The 18,319-nt window shown below is 38.9% G+C and overlaps 1 protein-coding gene across 1 annotated transcript in view; it reads left to right on the top strand.

The window, feature by feature from the left end:
• The window catches only part of LOC306803547 (uncharacterized protein), a 60,441-nt gene that overhangs the window by 23,831 nt on the left and 18,291 nt on the right, over positions 1–18,319 (top strand). Inside the window, exons 13-23 of the mRNA XM_079309095.1 lie at positions 236–372; positions 1,541–1,763; positions 2,677–2,791; positions 3,586–3,723; positions 3,976–4,083; positions 4,766–4,957; positions 5,403–5,572; positions 6,631–6,817; positions 7,687–7,887; positions 9,476–9,555; positions 13,010–13,082. Of these exons, the coding sequence (XP_079165221.1) occupies positions 236–372; positions 1,541–1,763; positions 2,677–2,791; positions 3,586–3,723; positions 3,976–4,083; positions 4,766–4,957; positions 5,403–5,572; positions 6,631–6,817; positions 7,687–7,887; positions 9,476–9,555; positions 13,010–13,082 (1,624 nt within the window). The remainder of the gene's footprint in view (positions 1–235; positions 373–1,540; positions 1,764–2,676; positions 2,792–3,585; positions 3,724–3,975; positions 4,084–4,765; positions 4,958–5,402; positions 5,573–6,630; positions 6,818–7,686; positions 7,888–9,475; positions 9,556–13,009; positions 13,083–18,319) is intronic.

The following is an 18,319-nucleotide window of genomic DNA, read 5'->3' as shown; positions in this document are numbered from 1 at the left end:
TGAGATAAATTCCAAGGTGATGAGGTTGATTTCCAGTTGTTTGTTGGGTAAACAGCTTTGCAGACACCTCCTGCAGCAGGCAGGTGGTGGCAAACAACCTGCAACCATCACATCCTTTCCATGCCCAGCAGCATCCCTGCGTGTACCCATGCCTGCAGCCTGTTTCTGCAGCAAGGTCTGTTTGTGTCTAACACTTGCACAGCTTCTGCCCCTTCTGCCTTGCTGTGTTGAGCAGGTGCCCGTGGTGGCCATCACCACCACCGGGGGAGGAACGCGGTCGCTCACGGCGATGTACGGCAGCCTGCTGGGCCTGCAGAAGCTCAACCTGCTGGACTGCATTTCTTACATCGGGGGTTTATCGGGTACCACATGGTGAGGATGACCCAAAACAGCTTTATGTGTTCTCTGCTCAGTACTGTTGGCTCTGTACAGCTCCAGTGGCTTACAGCGCACTTAGCAAAGGCATTTCCATTCTCCCCACAATCTGCTCTCTGTCCACCTGGAGCAAAGGAACAAAACATACTGAGTAAGAGATCAATTACCACACTCATCAACTGCTTTTGTCACCACACTGACTCAGTCTATGCCTGATATCTTAATCTAAATGCTCTATTCCCTTTTCATATTTTATCATTTATACCTTAGACTAAATGCAATGAATTTGTCTTTAGACTGGAAATTGAAGAAAGATGGGAAGAAGAATTTATGCCTGCCATTTGCTGGTTATTCACACTTCCATTTTGGATTTACAGTGCATCTCCCTCTGGTAAAAGATGTATTTGGGGTTAGAAATGTCACAGAAAGTCCAACGAGTGATATCAAGTCGCTGACCTTGGAGAGACTGCAGATATGGTGGCTTGTTGTGAAGTGCTCTTTTCTCCCAGTGGGCATAGAGCAGATGATGTAATACATAAAATAACTGAAGTATTTAATCAAGTAGGTTCGAGGTACCCCCACTCCTCTTCACCTCTTTGGAAGTGGAGACCTTTTTTTCACTGAGTTATGTGCCACTTTATGTAAGTCCAAACTTCAATGGGTAGGTTTTTCTTTTACTTCTCTGTATGTATGTGGAGATCTGAGTGCATCTGTCAGTGTTATGATTTCAAGGTGACAAGTAAGAATGGTCACACGAGGCTGTGCCCAAAACTTCCTAGTTTTCTTGTTGGCACAATCTGTTAGCAGATATATGGGAACAAATGCAGGACTGGAGCAGAGTAGTAGTGACTGCTCCCTAGAATACTCCCCAACTTCCAAGAAATACATTTGATTAATAGCTGTGGAACCTTTGAATTTAATAGCCTTGGGTCTTGGATTCTTTTCTCCCATGAATTTCAAGGTAATTTTTGAGCCGATTTTATCACATCCAAACCAGGAGATCCTGGAGGTTTTGTTTGCTCCTGAGAGTGTTTTAAGCACATTTACTTTTAAGTTGTGAACCTCATTAGCATTAAGAAACAGGCAAACCAGTTGCACATATATTTTCTGAAAGCAAACCCCAGCCTTACTCCTCTTTCATTATTTTCTACTAATATTTCTTCAGGACCATGGCAAACTTATATGAAGATGCTAATTGGTCACAAAAATATCTGGAGGATGCAATCAAGGAAGCTCGCAAGCAAGTAACCAAATCCAAGATCTGCTGTTTTTCTTTGGATTGTCTGAAGTATTATTATAATGACCTGATGGAGAGGAATAAAGAAGGACATAACACTTCTTTCATAGACCTTTGGGGTCTTGTCATTGAATCCATGCTACACGATAAGGTATTGCTCCTTTCTTCCACATAACTGCTGAGCTTCTATAACTAGTGGAGAAGGAAAGAAATCCTGGGATGCCATTCAGTACTACTAATGCAAATAATTAGCTTAGCAGTTGATTAAACATTATATATTCAGATTCAGATGATTAAAACACTGCTCTAGATTTAAAGAGAGATTGACCTTGAACTCAAGGAGCCGTGTCCTACCAGTCAAAGGTCTTCTTTCTCTTTAAAGAAAGAAGTGCCCTGAGAAAAAATATTTTGAATTGTAAATAAATTGTAAATAAATAATTTTGGACATAAAATATTCTGACTAGAAGAGACACTTAAAAGTTTGAAATAATTTGTTTCTCTAGCATAAAGGAAGGTATGCATTTATAATGTGACCTAGGTATAGACCGCATATGAAGATGTTTCACATGCTGAGAAAGAACATTTTCTAAATATGATACCAAGTTTTAAGAGAATTTGTTGATTTCAAAATTGTGTATCTTCATCAGTTTCCTTCTGATTTAAGCTTATACAATGAAGTTTTAAATTGTTATGTGCAATAGAATATATACTTAAATAGGCATATATTTGCAAAATACCTTAAAATATGATCAATTCTTTGCTAAGACCCAGCCAAGGAAAGAATTTTACCTTTCACTTTGCTGCATGATTTTTCCTGAAACTGGTTTTTTTCCTTGCTGAATCTATAATTAACTTCTCTGCATATCTCAAAATCTGAGAACCCATATGGGTTTCTTATGGGATACTTGCAAAGTTTGGAATATCGCATGGCAGTTATTTCGGAGCAATCCAGTTACCTAGGAATGGAAAGGAGAACTTGGATAGGGCTGATAATTCACAGGATATTATTTGAAGTGCAAGTTGTTTCTCACCTCATTCCATTAACCCTTTTTAATCAAAACCAGAAAGATGAGCACAGACTCTCGGACCAACGGCAGGCGGTGGAAAATGGCCAGAACCCGCTGCCCATCTATGTGGCCATCAACCTCAAGTCCAACTATAGTGCCCAGGCTTTCAGAGGTAATGGTTATGATTTAGATTTCTTAATAAATTTGTAATTTAAATGGTCTAAACTAAGATGATATGGATATAATCGCCTTTATTTATACAATAGTCTTTTTATTCTAATTGCAAATAAAAATCCAAATAAGTAATTAAATTTTCAAATAATAGTGACTGGAACTTATGAAAAAAAATTCCAAATGTGTTTAGTGTTTAGAATTTGTGTTCTTTATTTTGCTAAAAGTAGAAACATAGTTATCCACAGATGTCAAAGTCATAGTTCATCCTGTCACAAAAAACTCGTAATGAAAAAAATTCATATGATGGCTCCATGTGGTCTTATTTTGAACAATTAAAGAAGAAGCTTTGAATTTTGGGGCCCAATGTCAGGAAAATCACTATTTCCTTTTACTATTAATTTTCACAGTATTTGTTTTGACATGAGCAGCTAAGTACATGATACAAAGGGAATGCTAAGCTCTCTGTCCCTAGAGCCCTGAAGGAAACAAGTTATGCATGAACAGCACATACTTTGGGGAAAGATTAACTCTATTAAGGGAATGCCTGTGGTTTCATGTAGACCAGGGCTTTTTTCCTGGAGGTTGCTGTATCACAGCCTGGAACTGCCCTGCCACAGTGTGGAAGGACCTGATGGCATCAGTATTGCCAGCAATACAGACACAACTATGGCTGGTGAATGGCATGCTATGAACTAACCAGTGTCTTCCTAATTGTTTGCTTCCTGGAACTCTTCTGTTTAGTGTTATATAACATGTTATTGCTTTTTCATGGTCTGGCTGCTGTTGCCCTAGAGTGGCTGGAGTTCACTCCTTATGAAGTTGGTCTGTTGAAATATGGAGCATCTATTCGTGCAGAACATTTTGGAAGCCAATTCTTTATGGGAAGGATGGTGAAGAAGCTCTCAGAGACTCGGATCTGCTATATGCAAGGTGACTATGGCCTAGGGGAAAGGTGGTCTGCTGGAGAGACAGCTGATACAGGCAAGCACTGGGAAGACACCAGCAGACAGGTTGAGCAGGTGTGAGTTTACATTAGGAAGGACATCCTTAGGAAGGATGCTCACAAAGGTATCCATACAGGCAGAAAGGAAGTACCAATGGGAAGAACTGAAGGTATGTATCAATTAAGATTCTTCTGACGCCACTCCATCAATCAGTTTCTATTCCTCTTTCATGTTACAGGCATGTGGAGTAGTATATTTTCCATAGATGTGATGTATGTCTGGAATTTGGCTGCTGATTCAGAAGATTTCTGGTGCAGATGGACCAGAGATAGAGTAAAAGATATTGGTGAGATTTTAAAGTTTTTTGCTCCACTGGAATATATTGCTTATGTTCTTGTGAAGATGTCTAATGCATAAAGAAATGCTGTCAAAGTCAGAGAGCAAAAGATGAGGAAAGAAAAGCAGATATATCAATTAAGGAATTTTTTTTTTGCCTGATTTAAAGCTGAATTGCGCTTCTTTGGAAAAGCTATGTAAAGGCTGTACCTTTTTCTGAAGGTTATACAGACACAAAACCAATCTCCATCTGACATATAAAAGTTGTATGAAAAACACATTTTAGGACTGTTAATACAGGATGTGAACCTGTAGTGACTGGTCTCCTAACTTAGTTGATGTTGCTGCTGGGTGACACTGACGTGTTCTGAAGGTGTTCTATTGACAGATCTCCTGTACATTTTGGGACTGCTCTCTTCCCTCCACCACATGCTACAGTAGAGGTGGGCAAGCTTAGAGTGGAAGGTGGTGCCTGCTGCCTGCAGGTAGTTGGTCATTTAATTCACTGTCTAATGCTGCATTTTATTTGGTGGCATAGACCTTAAGGGCTTATAACTATGTTTGATCTACCTTTGGAGTAGGTAGATAAAATTAGTCATTATTAGTCACTTCATTTAAAAAAATATTTTCATATTTAAAAATAATTTCATAAAACTCTCCTAAACTTAAAATGTCTTCTTTCCATCTTGCAGCAGAAGAACCCTTTCTGTCTGTGAATCCCTATGAAGTAGACACGTGTCTGTTCACCCCCTCGAGTGTGCTCTCCTCTACTCTCCGAGATGTTTTAACAGGACGTCCAACCATTGCACAGTATCCCAATTTCATCAGAGGCTTCCAGCTGCATAATAAGTACCTGGAGAGTGAGGGATTTTCTACCTGGAAAGGCACAGTAAACTAGCATGTTTATCAGTATATTCTAAGAAGGTTTAGGTTTTGGAATTTAGGATTTCCAACAAAGAGGAAGAGATGAGACTAACTTCTGAAATGCGACTTCTCCATCTACAAATGGAAAATATGAAAGTCAGATCTGAATAGTATTTCAGTTTTGCTGGCGTATGTTGAAGGGTGAAATTATAACTGGTTGTCTAGGGATTGTATTCCTGGGGATAAATGAGCTCAGCCTAAGGCAGCAGCAGAGATATCCCCTCTAGGACTAAAGCAGCCTGTGGTGCCTAGGAAGGAGGGAAGGAAAAAGCAGCAGCATGTCACTCCTGTAAATAAGTACAGCTAGAGGAGAGCAAAACTCTCCATTCTTTATTCTTTCCCTCCTTCAGAGGAGAAATCAATCTTTTGCTTGATTTGTTGTAATGAGAAATAATTGTATTGCAGACACAGTGATAGACTCCCTCCCAAATAAACTGATGGAAACAGCAGACAATGAGCTCTCCCTGGTTGATACTGGCTTTTTCATTAATACCAGCTACCCACCACTTTTGAGGTCGAAGAGGGAAGTCGACGTCATCCTGCATTTGAATTACAGTGGAGGGTCCCAAACACTGGTAAGAAAATCCAAGGTATCTGAGATCTTTTTCCTTCATGGTCTTTTGGTTTCTAGCACTTGTCAGGTAAAGCACCTGACTTTTCAGTTCTGGAATGAGAATTATTATTATTATTATTATTATTATTATTATTATTATTATTATTATTATTATTATTATTATTATTATTATCTAATTTTTCATATAGATCATTAGGTATTTTTTTTCTCAGTAACTAAGAAGGATATTAGAAGACAATGATGGATATAGGCACTTTTAAATCATCAAGGTCTTCACTGCAGTGGACCCAAGAGTTTTGAAAAATTGATGGATTATATTCTGGATTATATTATAAACTGATGGATTGCTCTGAAACTGATACTGATTTTGGTTATCCTTGTACTGAAGAAATTACAAAGGCAATGGAAAGTCCTGACAATATTTTAATAGACTAAATGAGAAAACCTGTGTTTATATCTCATACCAATCTTAGGCAAACTAAGTGGCTAATTGATTGATTAATAATTAAAAATAATATAATTAGCATTGCATATATAATGATAACAATATAAAAATGAACACAGGTTTATAATAAATATAGATGTTAAAGTTTTTTTTAATGAGGTCATGAGGTATGTTGATAAGTGTATTACTTAATAGGGGGTCATTATCAAGCAACACCAATTATGCAGAGGACTGAAGGATTGGGAAAGTGGTAAATAATGAAGAGGTCAAGACAATGCTGCAGAGTAATTTGTTCCTTCTCCATTCTTGCAGTTTCTTTGCCTTCTTCTGAACTTATTTCAATGGAATTATGAAATTAGACCTGTGATTTTTGGATTAGTTTCCATGTTCAGAGAAAAGGACTGTTTTCTTGTTTTGCCTAAAGCAATGTGGAAAATAAGATAAGTCACAGTGTCTGATGTGGTTATGATAGTTTCCATCTGAAATTTAATATCTTGCCAGAGGAAGATTCAAACCTTAGAATATCCTATTAACTACTGCAGTTTAAAATATCCAGGTCTCTGGATCAGTTTTGATTGTAATAATTTTACATATATCTTTTTTCATTCCTCCAGCCTCTGGATCAGATTGCGAAGTACTTCTCAGAGCAAGAAATTCCATTTCCCAAAATTGAGATAAGTGAGGAAGACAGGGAAAACTTGAAGGAGTGCTATGTGTTTGAAGAGGCTGACAGTCCACAAGCTCCAACAGTACTTTTTTTCCCCCTAGTAAATGACACTTTCAAGAAATATAAAGCTCCTGGTAAGTCATCTGTGATAGCAATTTTAATAAAAAGTTGTTCCCTAGTAAATTCTTTCCTTTTCGTATCTAATGTCTCACTGTCATCTCTGACCTTTCCAATGCCAACATGGGTTTCATCACCAAAACAATTGGTCTGTGTCAGTATATCTGAACTGTATGAATTCCAGAATCTTTTATAAGCACTTGAGATGAATACAGGCACTTATTTCACAAGAACTACTAGAGACAGTATGAAAGCAAAGATTCCAATACCTGTACACCATGAGGGGTAGGTTCTCAATATGAGATGTTCTACTCTACTCTGTCATTCATTGATGCTTGCAAACAAAGATGAGGAAAAACATTCTGAGAAAAAACATTCTGGTTTTGGTGTGAAGCCCATTCTTTCAAGTTTTTTAAACATAATTAAAAATAACCCCCCACACTAAGGCTTGAGTGGACAGAGGTCTTTGGTTTTAATTGAATGATGTTCTCTGAGTACAATAACATCTCCTGAACTTTCAGTGAGGTGGCTATTATTTAATCTAGTACAAGAGTATCTGGTTTCCTTTTTGTTTGTGTTTTTCTAGTTTGAGTAACAAAGACTATGTTGTCCCAGCAGTGGTCAAGCATTGCTGCTGCTAATGTTTTAGCTTCAAGCTGTTTGAGTGATGTAAATGTCAAATGATGTAAAATCACATTTGGATAGAGTCTTGATCCAGATGCAGAAGAATACAGTGTTACCAGCACAGTACTTTTACTTGCCTCTGGCAAATTATATCTTTCCTTCCAAGTGTCCCTTTTCTACCTGTAATTATGTAAATACTGATAGGAGCCACATACTGCAATAAAACCTTATTGTTGCATCTCCCTGTGGTTTGTCCCCTTAGGAGTGGAAAGGAGTCCTGAAGAGATGGCTGAAGGCAAAGTTGATGTCTCCAGCATCCTCTCCCCATTTACAACAAGAGAGGTGTGTTTCAGCGAAGAGAATTTTGACAAACTGGTGAACCTGACTGATTACAATGTGCTGAACAATGAGAAGCTGATTATTCAGGCCTTGCGCTTGGCAGTGGCACGGAGGAAGCAGCGCAGTTATTAATCACCACACACATCTTCTGTCATCTGATGTCTCTTGGGTTGTCTATGGCTTGGTGAGGTCAAGGTGTTTGATTCTTACCAGTGACACTTGCAGTGGAAATCACATGGTCCTAAGGACATTCTGGACTCTACCCTGTTTACATGGCTCTTCAGACAAACAGATTGGAATTTGCCAGTGATTTAATCCAAAACAAAATTTAAAGCAGCAAATTTGTTTTTAGCTTTGTTACCAAGTTACTTTACTGACTGTTATATATATTCAATATGAATTATTGTAATGTTGAGGAAGACAATAATGAATTATGTGGCACATTAAAATTTGTATCAAAGTAGTGTTTATATGGTTTGTTTTCTGTGGCAGAACAACAATCCCTTGAACTGGATTTTTTTCATAAATAACTAATCCATTGTGCTGATCTTGCTTATTTAATTATTGAAGGTTGTCATCTCTGATTTGATTGTTTGTCCACTATGAGATTTTTATTTAACAGTCTTCAAGTTTCTGTAGTTGGTATCAGTGTTGTTAAAATTTATACAGTTTTCACAATCAATAAAAAATTACCCCTGAATTAGATCCTCTTTGTTTCAGGAGATCAAACATGTCCTCTCTGAGCTGCTGTTCCCAGAACCACTTACATTCAGCCTAAGTAGTAGATGTCTTGCCCAACTTTCCCTCACTTTACTCTTGGAGTTTCTACTGACTGTCCTGTCTCATTCACCTTTACCTGCCTTTACTGTTCCTGAAGGATGTTCCTTGTGATTCCTCCATGTTTCACAAGATGGGAAGTGGCTGTTAGCTGTTTGCAGAGAATAGGGCAATGCAAGAGACCCTTTTGGGATCATTTCCAGAGATAACTTTTGCACCTGTTCGACCCTTACAGGCCAATGGTCTTTGCAGGGATTGTTCTGAGATACTGGTTTCTCATTATCCAAAATCCTTGAGGTCTTCTGGGGGACAATAGTTACTAGACTCCTCTCACAACTCTCCAGCTGGCAGATCACAAGCTCAGTCTTTCACAACATCAGCCTTGTGCTGTGGAGATGTGATTCATGAAGAGATTAGTCACAGAAGCTCAGAAAATGCTTTGGATTATCTTCCTTTTGTTAATAAAAGACTCCCACTGTTGTGAGGAAATCCAGACAGTCGCTGGGGCAGAGTTAGTGTTGAGATCAGGATAGTCTTGACTATCATCAGAAATGGAAATTTTTCTTGTATGGAATGAAGTTCTAGGTAATGGATGGTGAAAAGTATTATTTGACTTTTTCATGAAAAAATAACCAGCTAATGGGGCATCAAAGAGCAGTTTGGGTGGAGGAGGAGAAGAAGTGGGCAGTGTTTTTCACTTATGAGCATGTTCATTGTGTTCATACACCTGAAATTCTTGAAGGAGCATGGTGTAACCCTGTTTTCAGGTACAATATTGTATATTTAAATCTAGATTATTGCCCCTCCATGTGTGAGGCAGCTGTGATTGTGGTTCTGTTTCAATACATTAGAATAGATGTTTCATGGGATACTTCTGGGTCCTTTCTAGAGATACCTTTGGGTTTGCTGTCATGCTTTCCTAGACCTTTTTGCAGGAAGTGAGAGACTAGAATGGAGGATGTTTCAGTCTATTTTGCAGGGGAAACTTGCTCAACAAGGAATGGAAAAAAGCCAGGTAGGTGCCAGGTAGGTTAATCAGCCTGAGACTGATTAACACTGCTTTTCTTTGTGTTCTGCTGGTTGATATGAAACCTGCCTTTCCCTCTCTGAGAGTTCCTACTACTCTCAAACTCTTCAGTTTCCCCACTGTTTCAATATTGTCTTTTTGAAATAGAGTACCAATAGTGATTGATTTGTATATATATATATATATATATATATATATATATATATATATATAAAATTTTTAATTTCAAGATCACTGAAAAAAAACATGCAGGCTTGTAACTGAGTTTTTGCCATCTCTCTAGGAATATTTTTCTTTGGGTTACTTTCCTTTGATTGCTGCTTTATATGACCTGTTAGTTAGCCGTCCTTAATGTGTTCAAAATTTGTCTGGGTGACATTTGTTGGATCTAGTTCTTAGGATAGAATATCTTAAACTCCAAATATTTTAGAAAATTAATATTATATCATGCCATTGAAGTCACCCTTATCAATTGGTTCTCAATTCATTATGAAGTGAAATGAGATTATTTTGAAATGATTTGATCTGTTAATTTTTTATAATAACAAGGATGATTTTAAAAATACTAAACCAAACCCAAAACTGCTTCTTTTTTTCTTTTTTTTCCACTTCTTCTGTACTAATTTTGTGTACTCCCTCAATGAGGCAGGGACCACATCACTGCAGTGTCTTGTGCAGTGAAGTCTTACAAATGTCACGACATAAAGAATTTGTGAGAACATGAGGTGTAATTAACATTGATTGCAATGTTTATTTCACCCTTCCAAATAGATCCTCTTAGATGTCATTCATTAAAACATCTTAATTCAAGATGCTTAAAGCAACAAAATTTTTGAGAAAGTGAGTAAGCTTTTAAAGTTTTTCTTCACAAGGGAAACTCTCTAATGGGTTTAACAGGTGACTTGGGAATTGTTTTGTGCAATATTTGTCACTGCAATATCACCTTGGCTGAAAGGCAATTTACTGCCTGAATAGAGCAAAATGGAAGGTGACATGGGGGTGACAAAATTTCTTTCAGATGTGTCTTTAAGCAAAGAATACAGAATTTCTAAAAGCAATGAAAGCTGTAACAGGGCTTTTATATGCACATTGGTCCGTTTGGATGCCCTTGGCCAAAGAAGTCCTGGGAAGCCAGATGGTCCTTGGATGCTGCCAGTCACCTCCCCACAAGGGACTGCAGTTTGACAGCTCACCTGTGGCCTCAAAAAGTGATGAGGATGCTTAAAATTGTTAGACATTTGTTCAATTCCTATAACCTTGGAGGGAAGATCACTTTTCATCTTCATTCCCCTCTAACTACCAGTGCAGAGTTCATCTTCCTGCAGTGCCAGAGCCAGGTGTGCTGGTGCAGGTGTGCAGCTCAGCTCCCGGGCAGAGAGGAGGAGGAAGAGGAGGAGGAGCTGGGGATTGCCCAAAGTGGTGGTGACGGGGTGAGGCTGCCTGAGTCAGGCTCTCACACACCTGCCTGGGGCTCCTGGCTGCTTAAAGCACAGGGAGCTGCCGGCCGGAGACTCCCTGGGACACATCCACCACCACCCTTCCACCTGGCTCACGGGGAAAGACCACGATGGGGCTGTTCTACAGCAAGAGCCAGGTAAGGAAAGGCAAGAGGAGGCTCTGCAATGAGCTGAGCACTGGGGGCAGAGGGGACCTGCTTTAGGTGGGGATGGTTCACCTCTTCAGCTCTGAGAATTATCCTGAGCACCGAGGCTGAGAGCAAAGCAAAGTTTCTTTCTGAGAGGGTTTTGTGATTACTTTGTGTTTTGTGACTACTTTGTGCTTTGCCTTTCAAACACAATGATGTAGTAATTTGCTATCTTGAAAATTCTCAATAAACAAAAAAAAGATACCTTTTTGCTTCCACCCAAAAAACAACACACTGAGGAAAAATAAGGAGTTAGCACTAATATCAATGAATGCATAGGGAAAGTAAGGAAACTAACAATATGTGAGATGTTAAATTAACTCCCTTAAAAGTGGTGGCAGATTTGGGGCATAAGGGAATGAATGGTAATGTATTGTTATATACTGATCTATGTATTTGTTGCACTGCTACTCCCTGCTCTGTAGGTAGTGTGCATGAACTGTCTCATATATGTTTGTAGCACTACTACTCAGTTTTGCTCTTTCTTCTTGATTTTTGATGTGATTTTGTTGGAGGTTTTTTGGGATTGGTTTTTCTGTTGTTGGTGGGATTTTAGGTGGGGTTTTATCGTTGTTAGGGGGGTTTTGTTTGTTTGGTTGGTTGGTTTGGAGTTTTTGTAATTTAGAGCATTAAGTGTGGAATTTTGCCTCCTTTTATTAATTAAGAGGGACAGCTGTCTAGAGGGGAAAAAAGTACCTCAACTTCAGCCCCAACATATTAAGTACCACATTTGTCTGATCCTTGCTTTAGATGAGAGGATGACAAAATCAAAGCTGTTTCCTCACAGGTTTGTTAAATGTCTTTTGGTAACCACTTCTAGGTTTAGGTGGTTTCCCAGAAACATAAAAAGGCTTGGGTTGGAAGAAACCTCAAAAATCATCTAGCTCCAACCCCAGGGGCAGGGATATTATCCCAGGTTGCTAAAGGCCCCATCCAACCAGGCTTTGAACACTTCCAGGGATGGAGTACCCACAACTCCTCTGGGCAACATGTTCCAGTGCCTCATTGCCCTCTAAAAGAATTTCTTTCTAATATCTGATTTAAATCTCTTCTTTTTTTAGTTTAAAACCATTCCCTTTCATCCTGTAACTAGCTGTGTAAAAAGTTGCTCTCTCTCTCTCTTGTTTATAAGCCCCCTTTATGTACTGGAAAGCTGCACATATTTGCTTTGATACATTCCTGAGAGTTTTGCTTAAAGGAAGATTGAGTGAGCTGAATTATTCACAGAGAAGTAATTATAGAGTTGTGCCTTTCACTCACTCCTCCTAAGGAGTTTAGGAAAGGTCTCTGGAAGGCCCTTTCCAGATCCTCATTTTTTAAAAGCCAGCACTGCTCTATATCAGACACAACAATGTAATTATGCAGCTATAAATCAACTGATGAGCAGCATCATTACTCCACGATATCTTTATTAATTCCTGCCCTGCTAGATTGTTTACTGTTTGTTGTGAAATATAATGGGTATATATATGACATCCTGTGAATTTTCTCAGACCAAGATGTGTGTCAGCTGTATTAATAACACAGCAGGGTTCTTTATCACACCTTTCCATGAGATTGGGTCAGATACCTCAAGCTGAAGGTTACCACAAGTGTCCTAGAATGGAAAATGGAGACGTCAGAGGTCTGGTCTGTGGTCACGGCTACAAACCTGGGGAGAAGTCAATGTACAAGAAGGCACCTCAGTTTAAGAATGTTTTTGTTGGTTGGAACTGAAAGAGTTAATTCTATTCTGACAATACTTCTGCTCTTCCTTTCTGCATTCTCATGCCGTGCATTTTGTGTGCTGTTCAACAGACAGAACCATCTCCATGCAACTTGCTCACCGTAAAAATCATACAGATGAAAAATGCCAGGAAAGCAGACTTGTGTGAGTATCTTTGCTATACCCCTGGAGCATCATCATGCTTGTAAAGCTACTGTGAGTATATCAAGTGTCACAAACACTGCAGACCATATTTAAAAGGAGAGAGAGAAGATGTGTGATCCTGGCATGTTGAAGATGAGGTAACACAGTTAGAAGACATTGGTTTTCCTTATATCTTTGTCAATATAACACTGAAGTCTAGCCACCAGCTGTAATGCAGAACATGCTTGCACAGATTGCATAAAATACTTCACATCTGAATCTGCAAATAAATGTTATTTTATTCAAATATTGCAATAAGAACTTTCTTCCATGGTTCCTTCTTACAGTAACATCCATCCTGTGTAACTCTGGGCCTATGAAAGAATATTTGATGTGAGCTCAGGACTGCACACTTGACACCTCTTATGGATTATCAAATTTCCTTCAGCAATAGGCATGGCTCACTGTTAGCTTTTTCTATTCTTAAATACTTTTACAAACTGCCCAGGAATTACAGTTATGCAAATATTATTAATGGTCCATAAATATCTGAACTGCAAAACATTAGAAAAAATGGCTTGAATGACAACCACCTCCTCCTATCTGAGACTTTCCTTGCATCTGTTCATTTATACACATAGAAAGGGCTGAATGGACAAGGTTTCTATATGAGCAGGATCAAGTTAAAGTTGTTCACTTAAAAAGATCCAGGACAAGATATTTTTGTGCCTTACGAACATTATCTGCTCCAAGTTCTGCAATAGTTTGTCTAGAGACCAATGGTATGGGAAAAAGAGTTTCTCTCACTCTGATTTTTAGAGAAGAGCAGTAAGATGCTTTGTTATTGATGAATGCGTGGGAAAGAAGAGTCTGTATGAACCTTCTCCCTGGACTACTTCTACAGCATGGAAAGCATATTTGAAGCTCAGTTATAATCTGGGAATCCCTTCCTACAGCTAAAACTTATTTGAATGTACAAACATGCACACTACACTGAAAAAAGAAGTGTGGAAAAATTGCAGCCCTTAGATATCTCCCTAGATAATGATGTTCTGTTAAAACATCTGCATGACAATGAGCTTACCAAATTTCCTCTTGACCCTTTTCTCATCTAGATCAATGCTTTTCATTTTCACCTTTAAGCTGGTTTTTTTCTGAATGGAGTTTATTATGTTTTGATGCTGTCCTATTCAATACTAGAAAGTTGCTAGGGTATGGGACAGGTAGTGAAATGCTCAGCCTCTCCTGCTTCCCAGTCCAAGCCATGTCCCACCAGCCCATAGAGATTTCTAAAGGAGCAGTTTGTGTGACATAGATGATTTTGGAGGGGAAAAATTTTTGCACAAAAAACCCAGGACAAGCACTTGCAAAAGGTGAGTGCTTTACTTATTGTGGGCATTCATCATGTAGGACAAGAAAATCATACTAGTCAGGGAGCACTGCCTTGCTTCTGTTTAAATGTTGACTCTAGTTTTGACTGACAGCTGCTTATTTCCAGTAACATTTGATTTTACTGAGTGCAAAATATGTTAACTGTATTTATTAAAATATTTTCTTTTAAACTGTTTGAGGGCATATTTTTCTATGCAGCCAGACTTGAATTCAGACAATTCAATGACACGCTCTTTATCATACAAAATAAATCTATATTTTAAAAGTTTAAATTAATTAGTTTAGCCTTGACAGCTTTTCTGACAGTGTAAAAGCTTGTGCAAATTGAATGTTCACAACTTTACAGGACTTCCACAGAGAAGCAGCAAAATGGGAATCTTGAGATAAAAAAATGCAAACAAAATTTTGCTGGTTTGTGTAAAACCAGGGGAGTATAGAGTTGATTCAGTCATCTTTACAGCTCCCTAGAGATCAGCTTGACACAGGCTTACAAACTCAGAGGCACATGTCCTCCATCACTAGCAAAGTAGACTTCTGTATTTTCCTAACACTGATTGTTTTTTTCTCATTCTTCCTTTTCTCAGCCCTATTTTTAACACATTTCCTTTCTTGCAAACTTTTATAGATAGAACAAGTTACCAAGTGTCACCTATTTTTCATTTACCATACCAATTTCTGACATTGGCTTCTTCTACCTCTTACCAATTGTGCCTAAACTTGCCCTAGGTTTTGGTGGAGTTTTCAGATCACTTTGTTTAAGGCTTATCTAATGCTTGAAAGGTCTCCCAACCTGGTGCTGCAGGTAAACTTTATTATTGGTCTATCTGCTCTGTTTTCCAAGTAATAGAGGTGCAAAAATTAATCCATAGCAAGACAATCTCAAAACCTCACTAGCATCTCTCAGGGAATAGATAGTAAAAGACCATTAATAGGAGTTCAGAGCATAAGAGAGAATTTTTATCTGAGACAATTTAAAGGGTTTCATTCTGCTTTTTGAACTCTGAATCGTTTTAATGCACCCTTCCCACTGACCCTCAGTGTGTAATTTATAACACTGATTTCCACTTGTGTACTAGTGCATATCTGATATCACTGATAACACATGTGAATTTAGTGCCTTGTTTGTGTTGTTCACATTCCCCTTTCTCACTGGGCACACCCACATGCTCATCAGGCACATTTGGCCTCTTGATACTCCTGGACCTGTGATTGCTTGCCAGTTCCCAGATTTGGGTGTGTCCTCCACAAGCATCCTGATTCCCTAATGGAGTAAGACTTGGATGTGCATCAATCCAACCCACCCTTAAGAACACTGCTTTGTCTACTGAGATTTTTCAAATTTTGAGATCAACTGCTCATCTTGGACAACAAATGCCAAAGTTTATGCAGGATGCAGGCAGAGTGTAGCAAGTTCATAAAAGAAAAAAAAAATCCAGTTAAAGTAGGCTCAGAAAGCCTCTGTATCTTAAAGAGAGAGCACTGAATGATGTTTTCCCTCTTATACTTTCCTTAGAAACCCATCCATAAATGTGATGCATGATTTCCATCCTTGATAAGACCAAAGGTTTTTCCCTCCCCCAAAAACATGCTGCAGAGAAATTAAATCTTTAAGTGGAATTAACAAATGGAAAAGCAAGGAAACAGAGTGTTAAGGGTTAAACAATGTGAAAGTAAGTTACTGCATGGGAATCCTAAGTTCAGCAATTTTAAGCCATCATTCTCCACTTCCTGAAAATGCCCAAGACCCTCAGTGGACACTTGTGGGCCCTTGGCTCAATGGATCTTAACCACTATTAAAATATTCTTAGTAGTAAGAATATTTTCTTAGTAAGAAAATGATGGTTTTTAAGCTTTTACAGATTTTTTAAAATTTAAACTATGCTTTTTTAATTTTGGAAACTTCAAGTTTTGGACTTTTTTTTCCTGTAAGACAAATTTGAGTACCATATTTTATGAAATTATTAAGTGTGTTTTATATATTTTCCACAAAACTTTTTTTTTTAAACAAAATTGAAGTAGCAATTCTGCTACATATGAGATCAATTCATGTGAAAGTCCCTTGAGATCTAGAAAAAAAAAAATCAAGTCAGTGAAATACATTATTGTTTGAGGAGCTGTGTCCCACCATGATACTTATTGCAGGAACATGCAGACTTCCTCTGGTGTTCTGTTCTTGCACTGTTGTTATTGTTTCATTGTTATTTATTACTTGCTTCATCGTTTAAGCAGTTGCAACTACACACCAGCAGCCTATTGTTCTAGGTGCTGCATGAAATATGATTATAAAATCAGAGGATGTGGACTGATAAATGCAAACAAGGAAGGTTGTTTAGCAACATCTCAACAAAGGAGTGTTTTAAGGAGGGATGTAAATGAGATTATATAAATACAGTTTTAGGAGTACTTGTAGGATGCTCCACCCGAGTGAAGGGAAGGGTGGGAGAAAGTGTGAAAGCTTTTTCTGAAGTTTATACCTATTAGAAGAAGAATACTGAATGCTCCCTGGGGACAGGCACTGGTCTTGGGCAGAATGAATTCTGATAGTCTGCCTGTAAATTGCCTTCTGGAAGGCCACCAAAGTAACCTATATTCTTATTTAAAAATAGTATTAAAAGCTTCATGACATCAATTATCTAATATTTTTCCCTCTAAAGACAGCGATTCTGACTTATCCCCCTGCCCTCAGCCAGAGACCTACTCAGCTACGATGTGGGAGAAAAAGAAAGAAAATGCTTCTCTGAACTGGTGTTGATAGCTTATATTTTGTGACTTGGCTGGACCCAAGTGCAGAGAGACCAGGTCAAGGAGATGCTCTGGGCAAACAGTGTTTGAGACCACATTCTTGGTTCAGGTTCTTTCAGCGTAACAAGAAAAACTGTACCATAAATGTAATGAAAAAAATCTACCTCCCAGAAACTGTGAGGATCTAAAGGTGCTTCATGAGGAGAAGGATGTTTGAGGCTTCTGCCCAGGTTACAGGTGGGCTGAACCTTGCAACTGCTAACATAAAAAAATGAGATGGAATTAAAACCTTTGGTTGAGCCCTGTTTGAGCTCTCTATGAGGCAGGAGAGATTCAGCTGGAACCAGGTGAGTGGGTGTCCTGCTGTTTGGGATGCAGCATGGGGCTGTGGCTATGGTGTTTTTTTCAGCATGGGTCATGTTGTTGTAATGCTTCCTAATGGTGAAGCACAATTAAGATCCAGTCCTGCCTGCTATTACCCTGGAAGATAATTAGACACTTAGTGGACGAGGAGGCAGTGCTTTCATAATACCTGCTGCCACACCTGCTTTGGGCCGGATATTGCCCCACAGGAATGCCATGGCTGCCATCCCAAGCATGCTTGACAGCTGTCACCTGTCGTGGTGGAGGGCAGGGACCTGACAGGTCACTGGTGTGATGCTGTGCTGTGTGTATCCTGTGAGAGCCCACTGCTAGAGCCAGGTGTTGGTTAGGCTTATGCACCAGGGTGATGGGGTTTGCTGTGACTGGCAGTGGGAGCCTTGCAAAGGCAGAGGGATATTGCAGTGGGATCCACCAGGCAGGGCACAGGGTAGGCTGTGCAGTGCCATTTCTCACTCATACCTGCAGGTGGTAAGGCAGAACACCAGCTTGAGGTGTCGGAGATGTGTAAAAAAAAGGTTCCTGGGTGCTGTAAATACCTCCCTCTTAACACCTGCAAAATAATTTACAGACAAGAGGTAATCAGGTTTCAGAGGACACTTCTGAAGTGCAAAGGGCATCAGCAAATTCATTTTGCAGATGGGAAGAGGAAACACACTTGTTTTAGTGGCTGCCAGAATTCTTCCAGAGAAAGTCAGAGATATAAATGAGATGTCAGAGCTCTGGTGTCTGACAGGCAGTTA

The sequence above is a fragment of the Erithacus rubecula genome (genome assembly GCF_903797595.1).
Source record: "Erithacus rubecula genome assembly, chromosome: 6".
NCBI classification, from domain to species: domain Eukaryota; kingdom Metazoa; phylum Chordata; class Aves; order Passeriformes; family Muscicapidae; genus Erithacus; species Erithacus rubecula.
This window is presented reverse-complemented; position numbering and strand designations above follow the sequence as displayed.